The sequence below is a fragment of the Solanum dulcamara genome, chromosome 5, assembly GCF_947179165.1.
Source record: "Solanum dulcamara chromosome 5, daSolDulc1.2, whole genome shotgun sequence".
Classification (NCBI taxonomy): Eukaryota; Viridiplantae; Streptophyta; class Magnoliopsida; order Solanales; family Solanaceae; genus Solanum; species Solanum dulcamara.
Window position 1 is genome coordinate 78,670,774 of NC_077241.1, and position 25,756 is coordinate 78,696,529.

The following is a 25,756-nucleotide window of genomic DNA, read 5'->3' on the forward strand; positions in this document are numbered from 1 at the left end:
TACAAGTAGAGTATGAAGAGGACAAAATATACGCAGATTTTATCCCTATCTTTATGGGTAAATATGTTGTTTTCAATAGACACTCGACTCAAAAAAAAATATAATTGAAATAGAATTAAAAGAAAAATATAATAACTAAATAGCACGATAAAGAGCAAATTACACAACAAATAGTAACACGGGAAAATAAGGTAAAAGGGACCTTTGAGAGTTAAATGAAGGATAGGGGATTTGTATTTTTTTTAATTTTTTTTATTATAAATTTTTAATTAGATGTTAATTATGATGAGATGGGGTTGAATTAGAATATTTAAAAGTTTAGGGTAAAAATTAAAAGATCAAAAACTTTTAATAAAACCCTAATTTTCATTCATTTACTCCACTTTTTTAAACTTATGTTCTCTATTTCCCTATTCTCTTCTCTCTTCTGTTCTTCATTTCCCTCATCTCTTCTCTTCTCTTTTCTTCATTTTTTTTAACGCTCTTGTTTCTTTTTCTTTCATCTTCTTCTTCCTTAACTTCTTTATTTTTTTCCTTCTCTGTTTTTCCCTATCTGTTTAAACTTTTTGTGTTTTCATCTTCTTCTTCTTCGGATGTTGTCATTCTCATTTTTTTCTTCACTCCGATTTGATTGTGAAAACTATATTAAAAAATTGATGAAAAGAGATGAGAACAGAAGAGAGGATATGTTGTAAATGTTTATATAAACATGAGTTGTTCAAGCAACCAAGAAGATATTTAAACAACCAAAAGTCGTTTAGTTCAAACAACCAAAAGATATTTAAACAACCCTAAATTGTTTAGTTCAAACAACAAAAGTTGTTTAAACAACCAAAAATTATTTAAACAACCAAAAGTTGTTTAGTTCAAACAATAAGAAGATATTTAAACAACCCTAAGTTGTTTAGTTCAAACAACCAGAAGTTGTTTAAACAATCAAAAGTTGTTTAGTTCAAACAACTTGAAGATATTTAAACAACCCTAAGTTGTTTAGGTGTTTTTTACAACCCTCTTATATGTTGGACCTATTTGTAAATAACAAAACTTTGGGGTGTATAAAAATATTCTTTTTTAAATTAGCATAACTCATTAATACCTAATTATACTAGAGTCCCTTTTACCCAATTTTTAAAACTTGTGTCCTATATCCTCAAATAGATAACTCAATTAGTAAATGCTACTACTAATGCTGAGAAGAGGAAAAGGAGGAGACTAGCTCCTTACTCTTCCACACAAGGAGCGACAACACTCGACTCGACTTCTATCCCTTTTTATTTAATGTTATATCATGTCTAATCATTCAATTACTAATAACATATCTGAATAAATTCAATTTTTCCATTTGAAAAATACAATACTTATATTAAGTTTGTATATATTGTTACAAAAAAGTACTACTAATAAGTTTAGTACAAGTTGCACCTATTGGCTGAAGCTAGATACTCTTAGGCCGTTTTGTTTGGATTGAATCTGTTTGTTTGGATGATCAAGAATCCAACTGTATGAACTGGATAAGTTTCACAGTCCTATTCTTTTATTCCTTTTTATCAAAATTATCATTTCATTTTATTGTTTTTTTACAAATTAAAAGAAATCTTGGAAAGTTAAGCACGTTCTATGAAGTTATCTGACTCTCAAGAAAAAAATCTTATAAAGATGTACTTATTCTTGGTTTAAAAGAACAATATTATCAGGTCACCTAAATAATATCTATATATTTTTAAAATATGATATTTATAATTTTAAAAGTAAAATAAATTATCTCCAGTGACAATTTTATGAATAATATAATTATTTTATAACTCAATCGTTAATCATATCTCTTCTTATTTATGAAAAAAAATGAAATTTAAGTTATACTTTCATTATAAAGGACCAAAAAACTATAAGTATCAACATATTCTATATGTTATAAATATACTGTATTGTGGATGTCCATTTAAGTACTTTTATAATTTCTTGAAAATTTTTTGCAATCAAACAAGTAGCTAGCTTATGCAAACAGCTTGCTAGTAGATTTCTGAAAAGCCTTTAGTAACCGGCAAACAACTAAATTGCAAATAATTTAAGTAAATAAATTGTAACTCGCAATAATTTCTTTTTTTATATTTTAATAATAAGTAAAATCACTATGTATTCTAAAGTTAACTTTTTACCCTAAATTTGAAACTTTATTTCATGGTAAGAATTTAATCAGAAAAAGGAAAAGAATTGGGAAGCCACGGGTAATGAAAAAACTGATTATAGGAGAAGTTGGTGACGATTGGGGAAATAGAAAGTTAGAAACTACTAAAATTTTGGAAAGAAAAGTAGAAGTGAACATAGTCATAATAAAATAATAATAATTAAGATTAAAAAAATAAAAAATAATTAAGATTAAAAAAACAGAACATTATTTAAGATTTGACCGGAAAACGAGGTTGCCTTCCCACGTTGTTCTGTTCCTACCTGTAATTAAGGTGGTTAAAACTTTGAAAATGTATTGATTAAAATAAGTTTAAACCAAGTCAAGTGGTAAAAGATTAAACTTTTTTCTGTTATAAAAGGCCTCGAGTCATTTAGGCGCCAAATACTGAATAACAGAAATTATTAAGAAAGGTACTAAAGTTAAATCCTACGATCGAAGTAAATATTTCAGATTATATACAATGGCGGATTCAAGATCAAAAAAATTAAAATATAACGCTTGAGATTTAAATATTTCAGTATAATTTAATCCATAATAATAAATTACTAAAATTAGTATAAAATTATCTTTACTAAAAAATATTTTATTCTAACACACACGTTCAAATTTAATTAATTCCTAATATCTATATCAATCAGTAGAACTAAAAAAGAGTATAATGAGCTACACTCAGCTAATTATCATTTTTCCTAGGTTACTAGTTCACATGTATCGTATCACAACATCTTAATTGATAAATACTTATTTACATTTTCTTTTAGATTTTTTTTTGATATTTAGTATTTTTATTAAAATTTGACTAATCTAAATTTTATTGTGTAAGATTCATTATGCATTTTCAAGCAAAGATTTATTTTATTCAAGATTCAAAATCAAGACATCTGATTAATAAAGGAATATCCTCATCTGCTGCAATACATGGGTGAGTATTTGCATTCCATGTAATACTATAACTTTAAAAGCTACTATAAATTAATATAAAAAACTTATGACATTCATCACTATTAATGACAGAAATTTATACTACAAACAGACCATTTAAACCAATTTTTATAAAAAAAAATTTGTTTTGTTGTAAACAACGTAATTAAATATGGGTGGACCCCCTTTTTTATGCAATAGAAAAATCCATTTAAAAAAAAACAAACGTAATTAAAGATGGGAGGTTAAAATTACTTTTTAGTCAAAGATAGACTGACGTGGTAGTACTTAAGCCATTTGACTGACTAAATTAACGGAACCATGCGGTCCGCTATCACGTGACCTGAATTCGCAGTTTTCAAGGCTCACAAGTTTCCGCCAATTGCTGAGTCACCTCCATTTATCTACACCGTTAGTTCACGCCGTTAGTGGGGCCAAATCCACGTGTCGCCACCACCTTCTACCAAAAATGCGGCGGTTCGTAAAAATATCTCATCACCCCTCGTCGGTATCTTAAACCTCCGGTAAAACCCCATTGTTAATTTCATTTTACTGTTTAATTAGTCATAATTAATCTTGATTAATTATTTGTTTTTTTATAATTTTTTTACTGTTTCGACTAGAGGATCCTATATAATAGGATTTCCAGATGTTTCGGTCTCCACTCTTCACTTCCAACTATAGGTCTTTCTCCTTTACACTCAGTTCAAAATTGTACTCTGTTTTCAACTTTCTCAGAAATTTTCACAAGAAAATCATTCTGTAATTTCACAGAATACTAATTTCTTCAGAAATTTTACTTCTTATAGCAAAGTGATTGATTCTCCAAAGTTTATTCTTTTCTTTTTTGTTTCCCCTTTTACACAGTTCTGTGTGTCTCTGTTTTCTTCTGAAACTTTTTTCTGTGTATTTCCTGCTTCTGGTGTTTCAGAACTGACGTAACCCATATTTTTTTTTTGATATTCTTATCCTAGAAAAAAGATTTTGAAGATCCTAATCTTCTTTTTTCTGCTACTTTTTTGGGTTTAAAAGGGGAGGTTTCCAACACAATCAGTTCTTGAGGATTTTTGTTTTTAAGCTTTTCATACCAAAAACTGTTACAAAAGCTTGTGCCTTAAAGACCCTCTTCTCTCTTTAGTCTTCTTTATTCGAAGAATCTTTTTTCCCTTTTCTACTTCACGCCCTCTCTCACACTTTCGCTTTCAATGCGAATCTGAGAAAATCACATAAAAATGGACCAACAAACCATGTTTTCTAGTGGTGTTAAGTATACTGAACACAGAAAGCAAATCACTATGGTTAGACCATCAGCTCCGGCGAGTTTTACTGGCCGGAGGAGGAGCTCAGAGATGAATGCCAGCGGTCCTAGAGTTGTACGGATTACTGTTACTGATGCTGATGCTACTGACTCTTCAAGTGATGAAGGAGAACAGGGGTTTTATGGCCGTCAAAGAGTGAGAAAATTTGTGAACGAAGTTAGGATAGAGCAGAGTAGCAACTGTAATGGAAGTGTTAATGGGGTTCTGAGAAATGTGTCGTCGTCGTCGGAAACTGTTGCCGCCGCCGCTCCACCAAAGAGGCGGAAGAAGAATGCCGGAGCAACGACGGCGGCGAGTAAGCTGAAAGTGAACAATGTTAAAAAGTTTCGCGGCGTACGGCAACGGCCATGGGGCAAATGGGCGGCAGAAATCAGAGATCCACTGAGACGTGTACGATTATGGCTAGGCACTTACGATACTGCTGAAGAAGCTGCTATGGTGTATGACCACGCGGCCATTCAGCTACGTGGACCTGACGCGCTCACAAACTTCGCCACTTCTCCGGCGACTGCGAAGACTAGCTGCTCCGGCTACAACTCCGGCGAGGAATCTCACAACGATCAACGCTCACCGAAGTCAGTTCTCCGTTGTGCTTCAACTTCATTTGATGAGTCTCAGAATAACGAAGAAGCTGAAGCTGAGTCATTACCAATTTTACCCTCCGAGGAGTCCGTTAAGAAGAACTCGGATTTCAGGGACGGTAATGACATTTCCATGTCGGAAAACTTCTGCGACTTTCCACCATTTGAGAGTTTCTTCACCGATGATTTGTTTCAGTTCGAAAACCCGGTTACTCTATCCGACTTGTTTGAACCGACTACTTTACCCGACTGCAGTAACATATTATTCGGGTCAAGTACTACTGACTTCGGTTTCGGATCTTCATCCTGGCCAGAGGAGGATTACTTTCAGGATTTCGGAGATGTATTCGGGTCTGACCCGCTTGTGGCTCTTTGATTATCGGCTATTTCCATTGGCAGTTTAATCGGCGATCAGTGAATGGTTTAATATCGTATTATTATTTTGTTTATTTTTTTAAGTTTCGTTTTTAGTTTATCAGTTTTGTCTAAATTCGTTTATTAATGTGAGTGATTAATGAGTAATTAGTAATTAGTAGTATTAATATGTAACAGCTCCGTCACATTAACGGTGATGATGGATGAGATTTTGCGGTACAGTGTTGTTTTTGTGTTTCGTGCTTCTCTTTCGTTGTTAAAAATAATAAACCACTTGAGCAATTATTAAAATTTCAGTAATTATTCTTTTATATGCTAATTAATGGATGGATTAAATTTAAGGTCCTCAATAAGTTAGTGCAAAAATTGAATATGACTGAAGATTTTTGGCTTTGAGGAGTTGGGGTGGGGTGGTCTGATAAAGGCACGTGACTTGAATAGCAATTGGAATTAGGTGAAAGAAGGAAATGGCATGAGTGCTTTAGCCTGCATTCACACATTCTCAATGCTTCAATTTTGAGTCTTGTGTTAGCACTTTTTTTTTTCGCATTTGGTGTTCTATATTTGCATCTCCGTTTGATTAATTTGAATTTGCTACTATACGGCTTATTAAAAGACAATACATTTCTTGACATAATAGTTTTTTATACACAAGATTAAATTTGAGACTTTTGATTAAGAGTTAAAAGAGATCCTATTTAATCACCACAACTCTTGATGTTGTATACTACCACTAATTTTAACTCATGTAAAAACAAATAGTATAAATTTTTTATACTATTAGTATATTTTAGACGATGATTATGCTCGTCTTGAACCTAATCCTGTCCTTTTAGGCGATCGCTTATGCAACTTCGGTGTGAATGATGGTGTCAATGAAAAATGTTCGGCAACAACCTCTCTATCATTAAGGTAATAATAATAAAGATAATAATGATAAGATCGATGTACATTCTACCCTCGTAAATTTTATTTTATGAAATTATACTTAATAATTGTTAGTGTTGTTATTAAATATACTTTAACTTGCTATAACACCTATCATGAATGATTGTATACTTGCTATAACAATTCTTGGAATGTGAATCTTAAAAATGCTCATTTCATGTGGACAAAAAATTAAATGTAAGAACTTTTTACTTCACTAATTGTGGCTCCACGATTAGTAATAAATTGGGAAAAAGGGTCTTACATTATTTAACCTATAAATGTAGGATGATACTTTTGGTAGCACCACCATGTAATAGAGGACAATAAGAGGTTTTGGTTTTGGTTTTTCCACGTTGCATTTCCTTGCTCATCAAAATCCAAGGTTCATAAAGCCTTTGTACTTGTGACTTTCTATTCATGATTAACCAATTAATACAGCTAATTTATTTTATAATAGCATCGTTGATTTCTAGATTTTATTTATTTTTCAGGTAGGATAAAATAATTTCAAGTTTGATGGAATAAGGTGGAATATTCATGATTAAGTTTAGGGGAAAATTCAAAAGACTGAGTTTATCGAGTTTAAATATTCAGTTGGTAAAGTCGTAAATAGAAGGGTCGAGTTGACAATTCAAACTAAATACAAAGACCTTTAAAATCATTTCACATAAAATTTATATTGTATTTAGTTGACAGTATAAATATTTTAAAATAAATTTATACCGTCAATTAAACATAATATAAGTTTTCTTCCAAACTTAATCCTTAGATATCTATCTCAACTTATCTCATTACCCAAATACACCTTGGGAATTGTTAGTGGGATTAAAACTCTCCACTTAAGAATGTAAGACAGATTTGCAACTACTACTATTGTACTTTCTTTGTCTGCGTTCTTTATATTTGTTTATATTTTTATGGTTTTATTATATGATCTTTTTAGTGAAATTAGACAATAATTTAGTATAGCATTTAATCATCTAAAGCAAATTGCAAGAAAGCGGGGCAAATAGGTCACATGTGTATATTAGATTTATTAATATAGCCTTTTAGCATAATGTTTGTAGATATATAAATACTAGTTCACACAAATTAAAATGGCATGTATGAGTTGTAAAAGGACTTAACTAACTAAATGCCACACAATAGTACAATTATTTTACTAGTGAGCCTTCATTGAATATAAATAGGGGAGAAAATCGAATTTAATTCTTTATTTATATAAAAAATTATTTAAAAAATAGAAATAAGTTCGTGACACATTTGTATTAGCTAATTAAAAATACCTGAAATTAAATATATATATTAGATGCTGAAATTAACTTTATAATTAAAAATATATATGTTTGAATAGAAGTGTTGATTTTGATAATAAGCAGTTAGTTGTATTTGATAAAAAAAAAATATTTAAAGTATTTTTCCATTAAATTTATTGAATTGCACCTAAAGCTATTTGCAAAAAAAAAACATGATGTAAATTTAGAAGTATTTTTACATTAAATAAAGGACGAATAACGAATATTGAAAAGAGAGACAACTAAAGGTTGTTTTAGGAAAAGTACTTTGAATATTATAAAAGATATTAAGGGGGTGAATTGCAAAACATCAACTTAAACTAAAAATGCTTATGTAACTTTATCTGATTTTAACTTAAAAATATTTTATGTTTACCAAATATGTTAATAAGCTAAAATATACTAATAAGCTAATTAATTTGATCAACTTATAAGTTTACCTCCTTGTCTTAATTTAGTAAGTATTCTTGTTAATTTGACCAGCCGATAAGTTTACCTCGTTGTCTTAATTTAGTAAGTACTCTTACTAATTTTGACAAGCTTATAAGTCTCCTTGTTGTCCTAGTTTAGTAGTTGATTTTCTAATATTGTCACAACATTAATTTCTCTTCTAATTTGACACCTATAAGTAACATCTAAAGAATGAAGGAATAATTTGTTGAAAAATGAATGTCATTTTTGAGATGAAATGTGGTCAGTAAGACAGAAATTCAGTTAGAGAAACACAAAATAATGTTGGAATTATAGGAAAATGAGGCAATAATTGTGGGGATTGACGACATGTTTGTTTGGGACAGAAGAGATCTCCATTTATCGTCAAAAAATATGAATTTTGTTTCCATTTTTTCTTCAGGTGATGATTTATTGGGACCCCTTTTCTCGTGCTTATGTCCTTTTCCTCAAATTAGCAATGTTTACACACACAAAAAAATTTTAAAAAAATTGTATACCAATATAAAGAGTTCATTTGCATTCCACAAATTTAACAAATTTAAGTTCGTTTTGATCTTGAACGCGATACATTTAGAAATATCATATATTGATATGAAGTTTATTAATGTGTTTTTGCATGTAGAGTGGTAAGGTATCTCTTTTTTCATTCCGATCTGAAATACCATCTTGAATTAATATAATTGTTTGCGTGCAATGTGGTAAGACATCTTTTTTTTTTTCATTTTCATGCCAACATGCAATTCATACACAAAAGAGAGATTTAAAATGATTATCTAACACTTAAATAGTAATCATACGTTAAGTTTAATATGTAAATGATTTAAGATTACAATTTATTAGAAATATGAATGATCACCATGAACGTTATTGTTATATCTAGTATGGTAAGGCATCTTCTTTTTTTCGTGCAAACATGCAATTTGTACACAGAGGACAACGATGATCGATGATTATTCCGTCTTCTTCTTTTTCAAAAAAAATCAATGAAGAAAGAAGATATAAGATGATTATTCCGTCTTCTCCCTTTAGCGATTCGCTTTCTACTTGTTTTCTTTTTCTTGGTGGTAAGTGAGCAACAAGTGATAAAAAAGGAGTCTACAAGAATTTCAAAAAACATTTACGTTAATTTGTTTGTAAAATCAATATCAAACTCAACATGGTAAGTGGTCCTATGATGATGAGCTGTTATTGATTCAAGAAATGACAAATTTTGGACAATCAACTAGGCCTCTCTCTGTTATTACACTGCAACACCCAAACAGATCCTTCTGCATCCCTCTTTTTTTTTTTTTTTTTTACAGAATTAACACATATTATCAGACAAAATCCAAGAATTACATTAATTACGCTTTTTTTTGGAATATTGTTCTTTTCCTCCTAAATAACCAACAAATTGACAGCAAATCCAACTTTCTATATTGGACCCCTTTAAAGAACCTAACACAACAAAATGTCCCCTCAACTTCTCCTGATTTCTGCCTGAAGAAATCAGCCTTTTCTGATATTATTATCTTTCTTAAATATTTGTGAAATCTTAAAAGATTTATTTTCAAAAAAATGGAACATGTGAATGAGGGGTCCAATTCAAGTTCTTGGTAAATTGAACAATTATTCATTCAGATTTAATTTATAGCAAAAATTTAAATAAAATATAAACCAAATTTTGCATGAAGGAAAATGCTTCCACTCTATTCCGATTGAGGTGGTTTTACATTTATCAGCACGTAAGTGTTCTAAATTTCATGATTGAATTTTTCTGGCCTCTATAAATATTTTTTTTCAATTAATATATTAAAGAGAGCCTCTCTAACTGGTGAAAAATGATGGAGATCCACTAAGGACCATCCCTAGGTATGGTTCGTCGATCATATGTTCATTCTTAAGAAAAATTAATTATATGTATAGAAAGATGATCTTTTAGATATATACAAATAAAATTCACATTGTAGAGAACATCACCATTCTTGAATTAGTTCTTCTTTCGTTTCAATGTCATCATGTCATATTAAAATGAAGTAGACTCAAGCAATCACCACGATGAACAATATCCTACAAAAAAACAAAAAAAAAAAAAAGAGGAAAGGGGAATTGTGAAATTTTTTTTGGAATAAAGGGAGGTATATATTTTGGTTGGTCTAGAATGTTTATAATTTATATTTTGAAAAGCATAAAAAAAAGGGATAGGAAGGGACCTACAATTAGTAGGATCTTCTGAGCTTTCTAGCCTTAGTTCCAATTTGCCTCGTAAAGACAGCAATTTGCTGGCAAAAGTCATTTTCTTTAGAAATTCTAGTATCTTTGTTTTGGGTCCCAGAAAATCTTGTAGAATAATAACAAGTGCAATTTTTCCCTCTCCAACTACTACTTGCATTGCTTGTATTCTTATTATTACACAAATTTCCATGACCTTCATTACTACTTTATGTCTTTTGTGTCTTCTCTTTTGATGATATTTCAATTTTGTATACTGTTGTTAAAGTATTGTTTACTAACTAGGTCATAAAGAAAAGTAAATGATATAAGGTTCTCTTACCCTACATTTCCTAACACTATATGTGGTATCATTAGCTAAACACCATATCTAGTGTACGTAATTTTATAATAAGTGAAATTTGAAGAGGGTATATTGTATATAAACCTAATGATCCTTAATTATATTTGTGAGATAAGAAGATTATTTTTCGGTAATAAACCCTCGCTTCAAAAGAAGTGTTACATGTATGTATCAGAAGCTCCTAAACAATATTTAATTTGTTTTAATTTAGGTGACATACGTAATTTATAGTCTCTGCAAAAAAATATATATCAGATCTTCATATATATTTTATAGTCTCTCCAAAAAAATTCATTTTTCATAAACTTTCTTGTCCAATCTACCAAAATTGAGATGAAGGAAGTATATGTTATTATATACATATACTCAACCAAGAATGCTCCAAATATAGTATGTTATAAAAAGTTTTTTTATGCAAATTTCAAAAATTGTCTCCACCTCAAATTAATTATCACATAATCAATCACCCCGATTCATGAGCTTATATAAAGATTCATATTCATATTCTTCGAATATTTATGACGATCAAAACCCAAATACATACATATTTCATTAGCTCATACGCATGTTTCCAGAAAATGGAACGAACAGTTCTTTTGCTGTTTTTTTTTTTTGGGGACTCTTTTCTCGTGCTTTTTTTCTACAACATTAATTTCAAAGTCTCAATTCTCATCTAATAAAAGATAAGATACACTGTTCAATTAAATTAAAAATAAAAAAGTAAGCGTGAGCATGTATGAGCTACATTTACGTGAAATTAAATTAAAGGTGTGCTTTGGATGTTTCCACGCTTCAAAATATGATTTCCTTTTTCTTACTTTTTGACAAGTATTGATATTTTCGAAACACAACTTTTATTTAAATTCACTAGAAACTTCTCCCTCATTCACACGAATTGTGATAAAAAGATATTGGTATCCCAACTTATGATATTTATTTATTTTAAGTTTATAAACCTAATTATAACATATTCAGTATAGTCCAACAATTAATAAAGCTAAGAGAGGGTAGGTTATACATTGATTTTATACTCATGTGTTTTCAATAAACACTCGGTTTAAAAAAAATCATGGACATGTGTATCTACTTATTTCCATAAAATACACACGAATAGATTTATATTATGCTACATAAAATGGGCGTGTTCATTTGTAAACACTTAAAGTTGAAGGACATAAATATCAAATGAAGCAAAATTAGAGAAGACGTTTATATATTATCCATGTAATTAAAACAAACTTGAAAACATAATCAAGGTTAAATTTTTTCAAAACATGAGGGTCCAAGAGGAATCAGTTAAGAGTAGTGGTCAAAGAAAAGATTCTGAAAACTTTACAAAGATTGGAATCAGAGAGAGTCAGCAATAAAAAAGATCTTCTTCGTTTTTGCTTAAAATATACACCTTATGTACCTCAACGGACCATAGTAAGCCACTGCAACAATAACCCTTCCCAACAAAGAGCTTGACATATCTAAAATTTAATCTCTACGAGTTTAATCTTTAATACTTTTAACGTTGGATTCATTATTATTTTAAAAAGTTCTGGATTAATTTCTGCTTACTATTTATTGCAATGTTTTTATATTTTAACATATAAATTAATATTTTATTATAAAAATATTGAATTTAAATAAACTCGATATCACTCCGCTTAAGTCAGCTGGTCCCGTAAAATCATGAGGCACCCCACTTGGCATAATTCAGCCACTATTGCTAAAAAAAAATACTGCCAATTGCGGCAGCAGAGCTATTTTGCGCAGGGCGAGTAATACAACCAATTTTTATTTTATTTTTACAAAAACGTAGTTTTGATATTTCTCTAATGCAGTTTATGACTCTTTTTTATGAAAAGAAAAAAAAACACCTGTAAATACTGTAGGAATATTTTTAATGACGAAGGCATTCTGGTAAATATAATGTGAGCTCCAACCAAAGCAATTATTATGTGTTAAAAGATTATTTTTGGATTCAATTAGTTAATAACTATAATTAAACTCAATGATTTAGCAAAACGAATATAAAGATAACAGAGCAAGATGAATATAAAAGAATTAAAGATAACAGAGTAATGGTGTATGGGATTTACTATCGGTAGTTGCTTGCAAGCTTTTTATGACATAATTAAGTACCTTGCCGATATGAATGTCAATCACACGTATTTAGCCTAAAGCGAGCTCGTGAAAAAAAAATTTATACAATTTTTCCATCTCACCGTCAATGTAATAAGTAAATTTCACTAGCTTAATAGCTATAAAATCCAGTTAAATACATAAATTAGTTAATAAAAATTCAATATCTCCTATAAATTACATAAAAATAATTTTAATTATATATAAATAATATAATTTTATGTTGAAGGAGAATCACTCGACCTTATCTGGCTCCGCCTCGTCAAGTTGGGCAAGTACTTGGGCATAAGTCACGAAATGGTAATGGGGAAAAGTACCAAATAACAAGTGCTCGTTTGCCTTTTCCGTCCTTTGTAAAGGCAACCCCTCTGCTCTGGCTGCATGCCCATGGTCCCTCACTGCCCCAAATGCTCTTTTCCTTTGCTCTCTCTTTCTTTTTTTCCTTTTTTCTTCTTACATTAGAATATTTTTTTAATCATCTTTTTTCGAAAAAATTCATAATCAAGAAGATTATTGTTAGAATATATGAAAATATATTCTGCCAGATTGTAACATATTGTATATATTTAGTTCTAATTTATATATATTTAATTTCCTTAATTATAGTCTAATTATACTCTTGTATTTTGTGTATATAAATTGATGAGGTTAATGAAATAAATCAAGGGATTAATCTCTTGGTATCAGCTATCTAGGGCACGATCCGACCTTCTTCATTCTTATCGGATTCTCGCTGCCGCCGCCCCTCTACTCTCCATCTTCCTCTCTTCTCAATCACCACGTCTAACTCTAAATCTTCCTTTCATCCTGCTCTTGTTGTATCCAACATCAAGAACCATATTCCCATTACTCTTGAGATGAAGAACGTACAATATTCCACATGGGCGGAACTCTTTAAGATTCATGCAAGATTCCATTGGGTAATTGATCATATTATTCCTCCGGCAGCTGGCATGGTGAAACGTCCTCAACAAAAGGAGGACAAAGAGTTGTGGTCCACCCTTGGTGCCACCGTTCTCCAATGGCTCTACGCTACTATCTCTCATGATCTTTTGCATACAGTTCTTGAACCTGACACCACGACGATGGAGGCTTAGAATCGCTTGCATGAAATATTTCAGGATAACAAACACTCTCGTGCAGTCACCCTTGAGTACGACTTCACTCATATAGACATGGCAGATTTTCCGAATGTCTCTGCTTATTATCAAAATCTCAAATCTCTGGCAGATCAACTTAAGAATGTCGGCTCTCCAGTCGCTAACGATCGACTAGTTCTTCAACTGGTCTCTGGCCTTACCGAGCCCTACTAAGGTGTGGCCACTCTTATTCGCCAACGTGACCCTTTGCCTCAATTTTATCAAGCCAGTTTGATGCTTACTTTTGAGGAGGCTGGCCGAGCTAAGAAAGCGGCCCAAAGCTCCTCCGCTGCCTTAGTTGCTCGCTAGTCCGAGGGTTCTCCTAATGTTCCTGATAATTCCTCTTCCAACCGCAATAATAATGGTGGGAAGAGGAACCACAATGGAAGCAACAATGGTGGAAAGTATAGCTGCAACAATGGTGGTCATGGAGGCGGCAAAGAAGCTGCCAGCAGCGGCAGTAATGCAAGCCGTGGTAGTCAGCTTGGAAGCAGAAACATCTGTGGCACTAGGTAGCAATCAGCGGGGCAGAACCCTCCACCCTATTCTCCATGGGCTGGCAGGCAGCAGTGGCCGTAGATGGCATCATGGGGTCCATGGGCTATACCACCGTGTCCATATCCTTCAACTTCTTGGTTCCAACCCAATTATGGACAGCAGCAGCCACCATGAGCGGGTGTTCTTGGCCCCCGACCTTAGAAGGCTTACACGGCAGCTCCTACTCCTACGAATATTGAAGCTATCATGCATACTCCTGGGATCACTCTTCCGGATGCAAATTGGTACATGGACACCGGTGCCACTTCTCACATGACATCCACGCAAGGTAACGTCATATTTTATTTTAGTAAGAGCAATAAACGTGGTATAATTATTGGTAATGGTCAATCAATTCCAATTCATAGCTATGGTCATATGACTTTGCCTTTTCTGTGTCCTCCATTGCACTTAAAAAATATCCTGCATGCCTCTTACCTAGTTAAAAATTTAGTGTCCGTTTGAAAATTTACCACTGATAACTCTGTCTCTATTAATTTTGATCCATTTGGGTTTTCTATGAAGGATTTTCAGACGGAGAGGCTGGTAATGAGGTGTAACAATCGGGGAGAGCTTTTATTTAATCACCAATCTAGTCACTTCACCATCTACTTTTGCTTCTTTGGCAACATCTATTTGGCATGTTCGTTTGGGTCACCCGGTAGCACCTGTGTTGAATTCTCTTAGGAAGAATAAATTGATTGATTGTAATCAAAGTAGAGATGTTCGTATTTGTCATTCTTGCCCTCTTAGAAAATATGTTAAGTTGTCATTTTATGTTTCGATTTCTAGCACTCTTATGCCATTTGATATTATACATAGTAATCTTTGGACATCACCTATTTTGAGTTTCTCAGGTCATCGATATTATGTCTTGTTTATGAATGATTATTCTAAATTCTTGTGAACTTTTTCTTTATCGCAAAAATCACAAATCTTTTCCATATTTTTAATTTGCAAAACATTTATTCAAACTCACTTGGGGGTGACATCAAGAATATTCAATATGATAATGGCACAAAATTTAATAATGGCCCCTTTTGGGACTTCTATAAAGCCAATGGTCTGTCGTTTGATTGTCATGTTCTCACATATTTCTTCAAAACAAAAAAGCCGAAAGACAAATCCGTATGATTAATAACATTGTTCATATCTTAATGGCCCATGCTTTCCTTCCTCCTTACTTTTGGCATCATGCTTTGCAAATGGCAACTTACATTCTCAATATCCTTCCTCATAAACTGGTAAACTGTCAATCCCCTCTTCGCATTTTTTATCAGAAAGATCCCTCTTATTCCATCTTCATGTATTTAGGTGTTTATATTATCCTCTCATTCCCTCTACACTCATAAACAAACTTCAATCTCGTGTATTTTTTTGGATATTCGTCACATCATCTTGGGTAAAAATATTTTGATTTGTCATCTCAAAAAATCATCATTAACCGTCACGTAATAGTTGATGAGACACAATTTTCTTTTGTCAAGTTACATACTCCTCAAAATCACACATACCAATTTTTAGACGATAGACCCTCTCCCTATGTGGTTTATCATCTCACTACCTCCACAAACTCATCGGATCGCCACCTTCCTCCCACACCGCTTCCCGCCATGCCCAGCCAGCTGATCTGCCCCCTCACCTGAGAAGATCGCTCATTTGCTTCCTGCTGGGCCGATCTCAAATGTTAATGTTATTCGGTGTATGTGAATTTTTACTCATAAAGAAAAATCTGATGGTTCGTTTGAGCGACATAAAGATCATTTTGTAGGTGATGGTAAAACCCAACAGATTGGCATGGATTGTGGTGAGACATTTAGTCCAATTTTCAAATCGACGACTATTCGTACGATTCTTAGTTTGGCTCTCTCCAAGGCGTGGCCGATTCATCAACTTAATGTCAAAAATACTTTCTTACATAGTGAACTTAAGAAGACTGTTTACATGTCTCAATCTTTGGGCTATCGGGATCCTGATAGGTCCAATCATGTGTGTTTGCTGAAAAAACTCTTTATAGGCTGAAATAATCTCCGCGGACTGAGTATAAGCGATTTGTTAATTATGTCCATACTCTTGGATTTTCTCACAGTAAGACCGATCATTCATTTTTTGTTTATCGTCGAGGTACTTCTATGACTTATCTTTTATTGTATGTCGACGATATTATTTTAACTGCTTCCTCTGATGCGTTTCGTCAGTCTATCATATCGCTTTTTAGCTCCAAATTTGCTATGAAGAATCTAGGCCAATTGAGCTATTTCTTGGGCATTGTTGTCACTCGTCATACAGGTGGTTTATTCTTTTCTCAAAAGAAGTCTGCGGTCGAGATCATTGACCGAGCTAGCATGTCATCAGTAAGCCATCTCCTACTCCGGTTGCTTCAAAATCGAAGCTCAGGGCTACTACAAACATACCGTTTGAGGACCTATCTCTTTATTGGAGTCTTGCAGGAGCATTGCAATACCTCACGTTCACGAGATCGGATATTACATAAGTTGTGCAACAGGTATGCTTATTCATGCATGACCCATGGGATGAGCACATGCACGCTCTTAAGCGCATCGTGCGCTACTTACAAGGTACTTTGGATTATGGTCTTCACCTTTATCTCTCTTCCACAACCACTCTTGTCTCGTATATTGATGCTGATTGGGGTGGGTGCCCCGATACACGGCGTTCGACGTCGAGTTATTGTGTCTTTATGGGTGACAACTTAATCTCATGGTCCGCCAAACGTCAAGCTACTTTTCCCGTTCGAGTATAGAGGCAGAATACCGAGGGGTTGCCAATGTGATTTCTGAGTCATGTTGATTGCGAAACTTGCTTTTGGAACTTCATTATCTTATTCCACAGGCTACTTTGGTTTATTGTGATAATGTTAGTGTCATATATCTGGCTGATAATCCTGTTCTGCATCAACGCACTAAGTACAATGAGATGGTTATACATTTTGTATGGGAAAAGGTGGCTCGTTGCCAGGTTCGAGTGTTACATGTCCCTTCTCGTTATCAGATTGTTGATATCTTCACCAAAGGCCTTCCATTGGTGATATTTGAGGATTTTCGGGACAGTCTTAGCATTCGGCGACCTCCCACTTTGACTGCGGGGGTGTGTTCGAATATATAAAAATATATTCTGACAGATTATAACAGATTGTATATATTTAGTTTCTAATATATAGATATTTAGTTTTCTTAATTATAGCCTAATTATACTACTGTATTTTGTATATATAAACTGATAAGGTTAATTAAATAAATCAAGAGATTAATCTCTTTCAATTATATTGAATCTCCAAATGGGATGCATGGTTGATCGTCACTTCCTTCCTAGAGGCTCTCCGCCCGCGCATAAATATTCTGTCAAAAATAGACTCTCTATCTTCATAAGATAGAGGTAAAACTGATATCCCATATTGGTGAGGAATGAGATTTCTTCACTCCTTATATGACTTTGAGTTAAGCCTGACAATACACACGCCCTCCTCAAGCTTAGTCAATTGTAAAATGGCACTCAATATATTATTGTTGTTGCACGTGAAAATGAGTAACATGTTCATTTTGTGTCAACTATAGATTAATCCGAAGAATAAAAATTGACCTTCTTTAATTAAGTACATTGTTCCATGATAGCTTAGTGATAGTGATACTATGTTGAACTATCACATCGAATGTTTCTTTTCAATTGAATAAATGAAGAAAAATCTAGTGATTATGTAGTTTATTTTCCTTTAGAACTATATTTTGATCAGCTACTTGAAATGGTGGTGCAAGTATATAAATAGGTGTTTGAATAGGAATTGAGTGATATTTTAAAATAAAATATATTATCTACGTTTCGACAATTTTGAACTTATAGAGATGTTGATAGTTTATGAAATTATCAATTGTACAACCTATATTTTTTAGACTGCTCTCAGCAAAAATTACTCTAAAACAAGAGTGTATTATTGTTGTATATTTTGTCCACTTGATGTCCCTTTTGAGGAAGAAAAAATAATTGAATTCATGAACCAGGAAAGAGCATAAAAGTGGTCCACTATATAACGCATGAACTTTAATTAAATTTTAGCAACAAAGGAATAAGGCATTCATGTGAAATATGTATGGATGTACTATTATGGAGTACTATATATTGGTACAAATAAAATACTTTATTGCTGGAATTTTCCATTTTCTAACCTCCCTTCCCTTTATATCACTTAAATAATGACATTTTATATTCAAAACATCCATTTTTGTATTTTAGAGCACAAATTTTAAAATCACATAAATTGAGATGAAGGGCGTACAATTTTTTTCTTGAATGACAGTCCACGTGTCGATACAGGGTGACTCCATTTGCTGCCATCGTATGGGTGAAATATTTAAGGCCATTGTTATGTGTCCCTTCATGCAATTTGGCTGCTAAATAAAAGGCTGTTTTTGAAAACCCAATTTCTGTGCAAGTAGGGCCCAATATGTCACTCTCACCTACCGACAGGAAAGTGATGGAGCGGAATGTAAGAAATCTTTGGGCTGATTTCTTAAAACTGGGTCCAGACCCGGAATGAAAAGTAAAAATAAAGTATTCGTACATTCTATTTTCATAGATCTCGTGAGATTACATTAGATATGTTATAGTAGTTGATCTAGTGTTTTCTCTAAGTTTGTCAGTTTGTTCAAAAGAAACTTATATATCGTGATCTAAAAGATCTATAAATTACAACAAAAATATTATAGTCAGTGTAGTTTCACAAAATGTAGTGTGGGGATCAGAGATAATAGAGTATACACACATCTTATTCTTACTTTAAAGATAGAGAAATTATTTTCGATAGACCATTAATTCAAAGATATAAAAATGTATAAATTACAATTAATAAGATCATTTACAACTAAATAATTGTACCAAAAAAAGGACAACCAACGAAAATTCTACTATTTTTTAAGATTGTTTGTAAAATTGAAGACTGTAGACACATAAAGAGGCATGATATTATTCATGATAATAAGTACAAAATGGGCTAAAATTTATTATATTCACGCCTCGCATGCCTAAACTTGGCCCACTTCTTGTGGGCCTTTTTGTTTGTAGTAAAATTTTCATATATCATGCTTTTGTATGGGTTCTCAATAAAATGCTAATAGGATATATTTTTTCTAATGAAAAAGTCAAAGGCTCTAGTAAACTACATTAATTAATAGTTTTCATTAGAGCAACACAATTTTTCCTTTTTTTCTATTCGATATTCGATACTTGATTTGAGCCTGACTAATCCAATTCGCACCATACAATCCAAGTTGTAGTCTGAATCCCCCTTTTGAGTACTATTCCCTTCTCTGGATTAATTGGTCAGGTATCGCATGAAATATAAAATCATGATCGATTATATGAATTCTTACTCTTCATATCTGACAAAAACATAATCTCTACTAATTGGTATCTTATCAAAGAGAAATAAAATTGCAAGTGGAATCAAATATTAAAGAGTAGAGGTGTGCTACGCTCTACTACTATTGGGCCAAAAGTACACAATGTAGGATGAAAGCCCACGGTAAATTGCTGAAGTCCACATTTATGGGCCTTGTCTTCATACAGGCCCATAAACGAGAAACACAAAATATCCAATGTCTTTGCTATTAGAAACAATCTCTCTACCCTTGAGATAGAGGTTGATTTATCTTTTCTATTTTTGATGAGAAAAAAAAACTTAATTCTCAAAAATTGATTCTTATTTCTAGCAAATTCTATTTCATTTATTCGGATTCGTGGGGGGGTGAGGGAAGAGTGAAGACTAAACTAGATTAACATTGATCAGAAAACTAAAGTTCAAACTCGTGAAACTGTGATACGAATTATAATCAGTTGAAAGATGTAATTTTCTTTATCGTAGAGTAAACGATATTTCGAAAATCACATTAGTAAATGTGATCTACTCCATAGTTTTTAAAATTACTATAGTTTTTAAAATTACTAATCCTATTGTTCCTTTAGAAGATACTTATATTAGTTCCCAAAATCTATGTTGGAATTGAACATATGCTAATAAGTAAAAAAAGGGTCCAAAAAATTGTGGAACTACTATATGGATTTTGTTGAAAAGTCTCAAAACAAATTAAGAAACTTACATAAATATACAATATTAAGAAAATATTTATCATTTATAGCAATAAAAAAATAATTTCACTGAACACTTATAATACATTTATAATACATATTGCAGAGAACTATTTATAAAACATATATAATACAAGTTTTATAGATGGATAATACATTTATCACATATTTTAATAGACTTATAATACATTATGTTAGTTTCTTACTACACAAACATAATATATATTTTAAAACATTTATAATACATTTATATTGTATGCATAATTTACTTTTAATACAAGTATAGATTTATCATAATATTGCTATATATTGCTATAAATAGTAATAAATAAAAAATATCGCTAAAATTAATAATTAATTTTTAAAAAACACTCAATCAAGTAATTTTTCCACAAATTAATAGCATGTCAAAAGTTAAAATGAAAATGACAAAATTTACATGTTCTAAGCACACAACATGACAACAACCTTATATATAATATATGTATAATGTCCAAATAGTAGGCACTGACAAAATTATTTAATCATCTTCACCAAAATACAATTAATAATTAATTAGACACTAAAGGGAACATCAGCTTAGTGAATGAAGTATGTTACTGCCAATGCTAACAACATTAATACGTAAGCAATCCCTTGATCAATTGTTGTTCCTGAACACAATAATAAAATTAATTAGATGAAAAGATATTAGACTATTAATTATTGCTTATATAAAAATTAATCTTGTAATTATCTCATGAGTGACATTATTAATAGGATCTCTTCATCCTTATACAGAGGTTTCAAGTTTGAGCGTCGTGGGAATAAAAAAAAAATTGATAATAAGTGCTTTTTCTTGTAATGAGCCTTATATAATGTTATCCAGATTAATCATGATCTCAAAGCGGATATATCCCATTCTAAAAGGCCAAATTACCTCCAAATTTATGTTACCAGGAATATTAAACCTAATTATAAAAATTAACCACAACATGTTAAGCTGCCTAATTTAGCCCAAGAATTCTGGAGAACATAATGTTCCACAAGATCATGTCTACCAAACATAATTAGACGCAAAGAACATCAAAATAAATCCTAAAACGAAGAAAAAATAATAGAATCGATCAACAAATTTAAACTAACAAAAAAACAACAACGTATTTTGTGGGGGATTTAAAATTTAAAGTTTATAAATTATTATAATTCCATCATGTTAATATATTATAATAACTAAATTTTATAGATAAATATTAGTAATTTCTTATTATACATTCAAGCTATAGACAAAAAAATTTAAATTCCAGTTAACTCAGAGTCCATCCAGAATTTAAACTTTATGAATTTTTTTAAGAACCCTAAGTTAAATGTACAATAATAATGAGATTTATCGTCAAATATTTATATATATTTAGTAAAGGAATTTTTTTAACACATACAAAAAATTTGGACAAAAATTACTAAATTCAGGTAAACTTACCGTCACTTGCCGGAGCAGGGGACGGAGCAAAAGGCTGTTGGGCCTGAGCAGTAGGCAAAAAAATGGAGAAAAGTAAGGCAAATGCAGCAAAGAAACCAAACAGCACCTTACTAGAAGAACCATTAATCGCCATTGTTAATTAATTAATTAATTAGTAATTAATATATTTTTTTAACTCTCTCTGCGAACAGCTCTTCTTTATGTAAGATTTTAAAAAAAGAGCTTTATTCGCAGAGAGAGCGAAAGAAGAAAATGTATCAAAATGGAAAGAGATTATTCACAGCAAATTTTCGGGAATTTTTAAGGAAAATTATGATTAATGAAAAGATTTGAGATCATGGAAATATTATTTTGTTTTATAATTAGTAATATTGTTTTCTTGAAATTAAGGTGGATGGCTGACCGGGAAGATAGGTAACCGGTAGGAAATGTGGGGCCCGCAAAATGTATGGGACCAGAGAAACAGTCAGTTAGACTGTTATTTGTCCCCTATCCTTAGTTGGCGCCATATTGTGTGGCCTGGATCTTTCCACGTGTCAAACTATGATCTAAACTGATTGTATTGTTGGGCCTGCTGCTTTGTTTTGATTTGGTGGACTCTAATTTTTTGGGCCATATACTGTTAAAAGCGCAAACAACACAAATTTTACTAGTTTAGAGCCTAATTATGTTTCTTTCCATGAGTTTTTAAACTTACAATTAGTGCTAGATTTTGGTCCTCAGATACATGCATCTGGACATCTAGCAAACACATGTATCTCAGATACATGAGATCAAAATTAGTTGTCATTTGTTCCAAATACACTATATCCAATTGGATCCGCATATATCTGGATACACTGACTCTCTTGCTCGCTTCTGTCCCTATGTATCTGTATTTCAGAATATATCTAGTATCCGAGATACATATATCTAGTGTACGCGTGTATCTGGATACACTGACTCCCTCACTCGTCTCTCTCTCTCTATGTATCTATATTAGAGAATGTACCCGGTATCTCATATACATGTATCTATTGTGTTTTGCATTTATCTAAGATATACTGACTTTCTTGCTCGTCGCCTCCTATCTCACTCGCCTCTTTCCTTGCTCGCCTATCTCCTTACTCGCTCACTCGCCTCTCTCCCTATGTATCTGTATTTCAGAATGTATTCGGTATCCAGATATGGGTATCTAGTGTGTTTTGCATGTAACTGGATACACTGAATCTCTCGCTCGCCTCCCTGTTATCTTTCTCGCCTCTCTTCTCTCTTCTCTCTTGCTCTCTTCTCTCCTTATGTATATCTATATTTCAGAGTGTATCTGGTAGCAAAAATACATATATTAAGGTGTAACTGATTTGATATCTGGTATAAAATTATTAATTAATGAGATAATATGTAAGAATTAATAAATATGGTAGGAATGTTATGGTGTAATTAGGTTATTTTGCCCTCTTAAAATGGCCCAAAAGATCATTTTTTGTTCTATTAAATGTAATATGAATTTTAGATGGTCCCCACAAGGTGAATACTCGCTCGTTCTGAGCTAATAAATGAACAAGTTATTGACGTAGTTTTAAGATTTTGTAAAATATATATTTATACTCTACATCAAAAATATGGAGTGAACGAACTCACTAATTATTAGTAGCGTCAATCGTCAATGCACTTTTATCGTTGTTCTCTAATTATTCATTGGATCAACCTACCAAAAATAAAATAGTAATAATAAGAAGAAAAATAAATTAACAGCTATTTCACATTTGTATATCATTGGTGGTTCGAGATATACATGCACAGGCTTTGATAGTAGCATGTGCCGTGCTTGTTAGGCATATATACATATACGTTTCTTTCTTCTTTTTTCGGGGAAGGGGCACTTGAAATATGCTATATACTCACCGCTTAAAAGTGTTTAATGGGCGAGTTGAGTCAAATTTGAATTAATAAATGAGATGGTTATTGACCTGCTCAAAAGTTACTTGAGTTGAAATAGATTAAAAGGGAATCATAATCCAACTCGTCAAATCCTAACTAAGTTTTAATTGTTTCATTATAATATATATTTAGGAGCCAAATAAAAAATGGTTCGGAGCCAAATACCATATCAAATTAAAAAATGAATCTTTGAAAAGTTTTTGATAAGATTTCTCATTGATCAATTTGATTATATATCAACCCAATTTTTGATCTAAGCTAATAAACGAACGAGTTAACAACCAATTCAAACTCGGGCGAGTTGGAGGGGGGATGTTATATTTTCATGGGGTATTTTGTCACTTCTACCCACTGCTAAAGTTATGGTGGGAATTATAATTAGTATTCAGTCTCGAAATTTAAGTTCGAGCTCTGAGTATGAGATCATGCTATTTACCCATAGTAGAGCTTTCTAGTATATGTATATATATCAAGTTAATTGAATTCACTCAAGTGGATATAAGTAGCTATGATGTAATTAATATTCCAAGTACATAGCCACCCATCAGTCGTGATCACTCTCTGATCATATATGTAACAAAGTCAAGCAATTTGCTAGTACAATAAATTGGCCATGGAAAACAATTTTGCAGTTCTATACTGGAAAAAAAACGACAAAAATTTAAAGTGCACAATGGAGAAGATATGTAACACATATGCATTTAATTTACTCTGCTAGGTTTGAAAATTGAAATATCAAAAAAAGAATATTTTAATTATATGTTGGGGAGGAAAGACAACTTTCACCTGCGTAAACCTCAAAGTAGATTGTGGTGGGATAGTTGAAATACTTCCGCTCTAAATTAAAAGTCTGAAATTCAAGCCATTGAGAATTAAAAAAATCTTATTGTGAGTGTCACTCCGACCTTGAAATAAGCTTTGCAAATACTTTCGTTAGGACACTCCGACTAGACAAATATATATTGGACTCTCATATTTGATATACATAGCCTTACTTCATGAGCTAAGTTTTAGAATTGAGTTATTTAGGTTTAAGGAGGTTCATTTTTTATTATCAAAGCCAAATTCATCCTTTATATTAGTTGCCCACATCGAGCATGCATATTATTTTATCAAACGTGGATTGTAGTTAATTTTATGTGGTATTGAACAATTCTCATCCCGCAAATTTGATTTTGTTTTGGAGATAGTTTAGGCATGAAATTCACACTCTCAATAGTTTAGGTATGAAACTCAAAAAAAAAAATAGTCTAAGTGTGTTTTTGACAGTTTACTCTATATAAAATGATTCATATAGAAGATACAATTAATTCATGATTCAGTCAAAGGCTAACTGACTCAGGAATCGGAGTTGCAAATTGTTCGACCTTAGGTAAAATTGGATAGGGAGGTCTTTCCACTTTCTCTTCTCATTGATGAAAGGTACTAAGAAGAACTGTAGTTAAATTGATTGAATATCGAATTAACACGATACTTATTTTGATCACTTAATATTGCCTCCTGGACACGACAAAGGTACTATATGTAATATAGTACTTTGTAATAAATGAAAAAAAAAAGGATCTATCCAATGGATTAAGATTTAGTCAATACTGTACATTGTATGTGGATGCAAAACCTTATCACAACTACATGCAATATTACTTTCATACTTAAAAAATAAGAATTCATTACGAATTGTCGCTAAGAGTTACTAAGATTTTTTTATAATTCGTCGCTAATTTATTATTAAATAGGAATAGCAATAAAATTACGACATATTTTAGATTGTTACGTTGAGCAACTGTTGAAATAATTGCTTTAGCAACGCTAATTTGGAGCAAAAAGAATATTGTCTTGTATTTTCCAAGTGATAA

At 31.9% G+C, this 25,756-nt stretch overlaps 1 protein-coding gene across 1 annotated transcript; it reads left to right on the forward strand.

Annotated features, from left to right (window-relative positions):
- The first annotated feature begins 3,896 nt into the window (after positions 1 to 3,896).
- LOC129888601 (ethylene-responsive transcription factor CRF1-like) lies at positions 3,897 to 5,603 on the forward strand. The gene has a single exon (XM_055963552.1). The coding sequence runs from the start codon at positions 4,342 to 4,344 to the stop codon at positions 5,383 to 5,385; it is 1,044 nt and encodes a 347-aa protein (XP_055819527.1). The 5' UTR covers positions 3,897 to 4,341; the 3' UTR covers positions 5,386 to 5,603.
- Positions 5,604 to 25,756: the final 20,153 nt, after the last annotated feature.

Coding starts and splice junctions, on each gene's coding strand:
- LOC129888601 (XM_055963552.1), top strand. CDS start 4,342: ATGGACCAACAAACCATGTTTTCTAGTGGTGTTAAGTATACTGAACAC.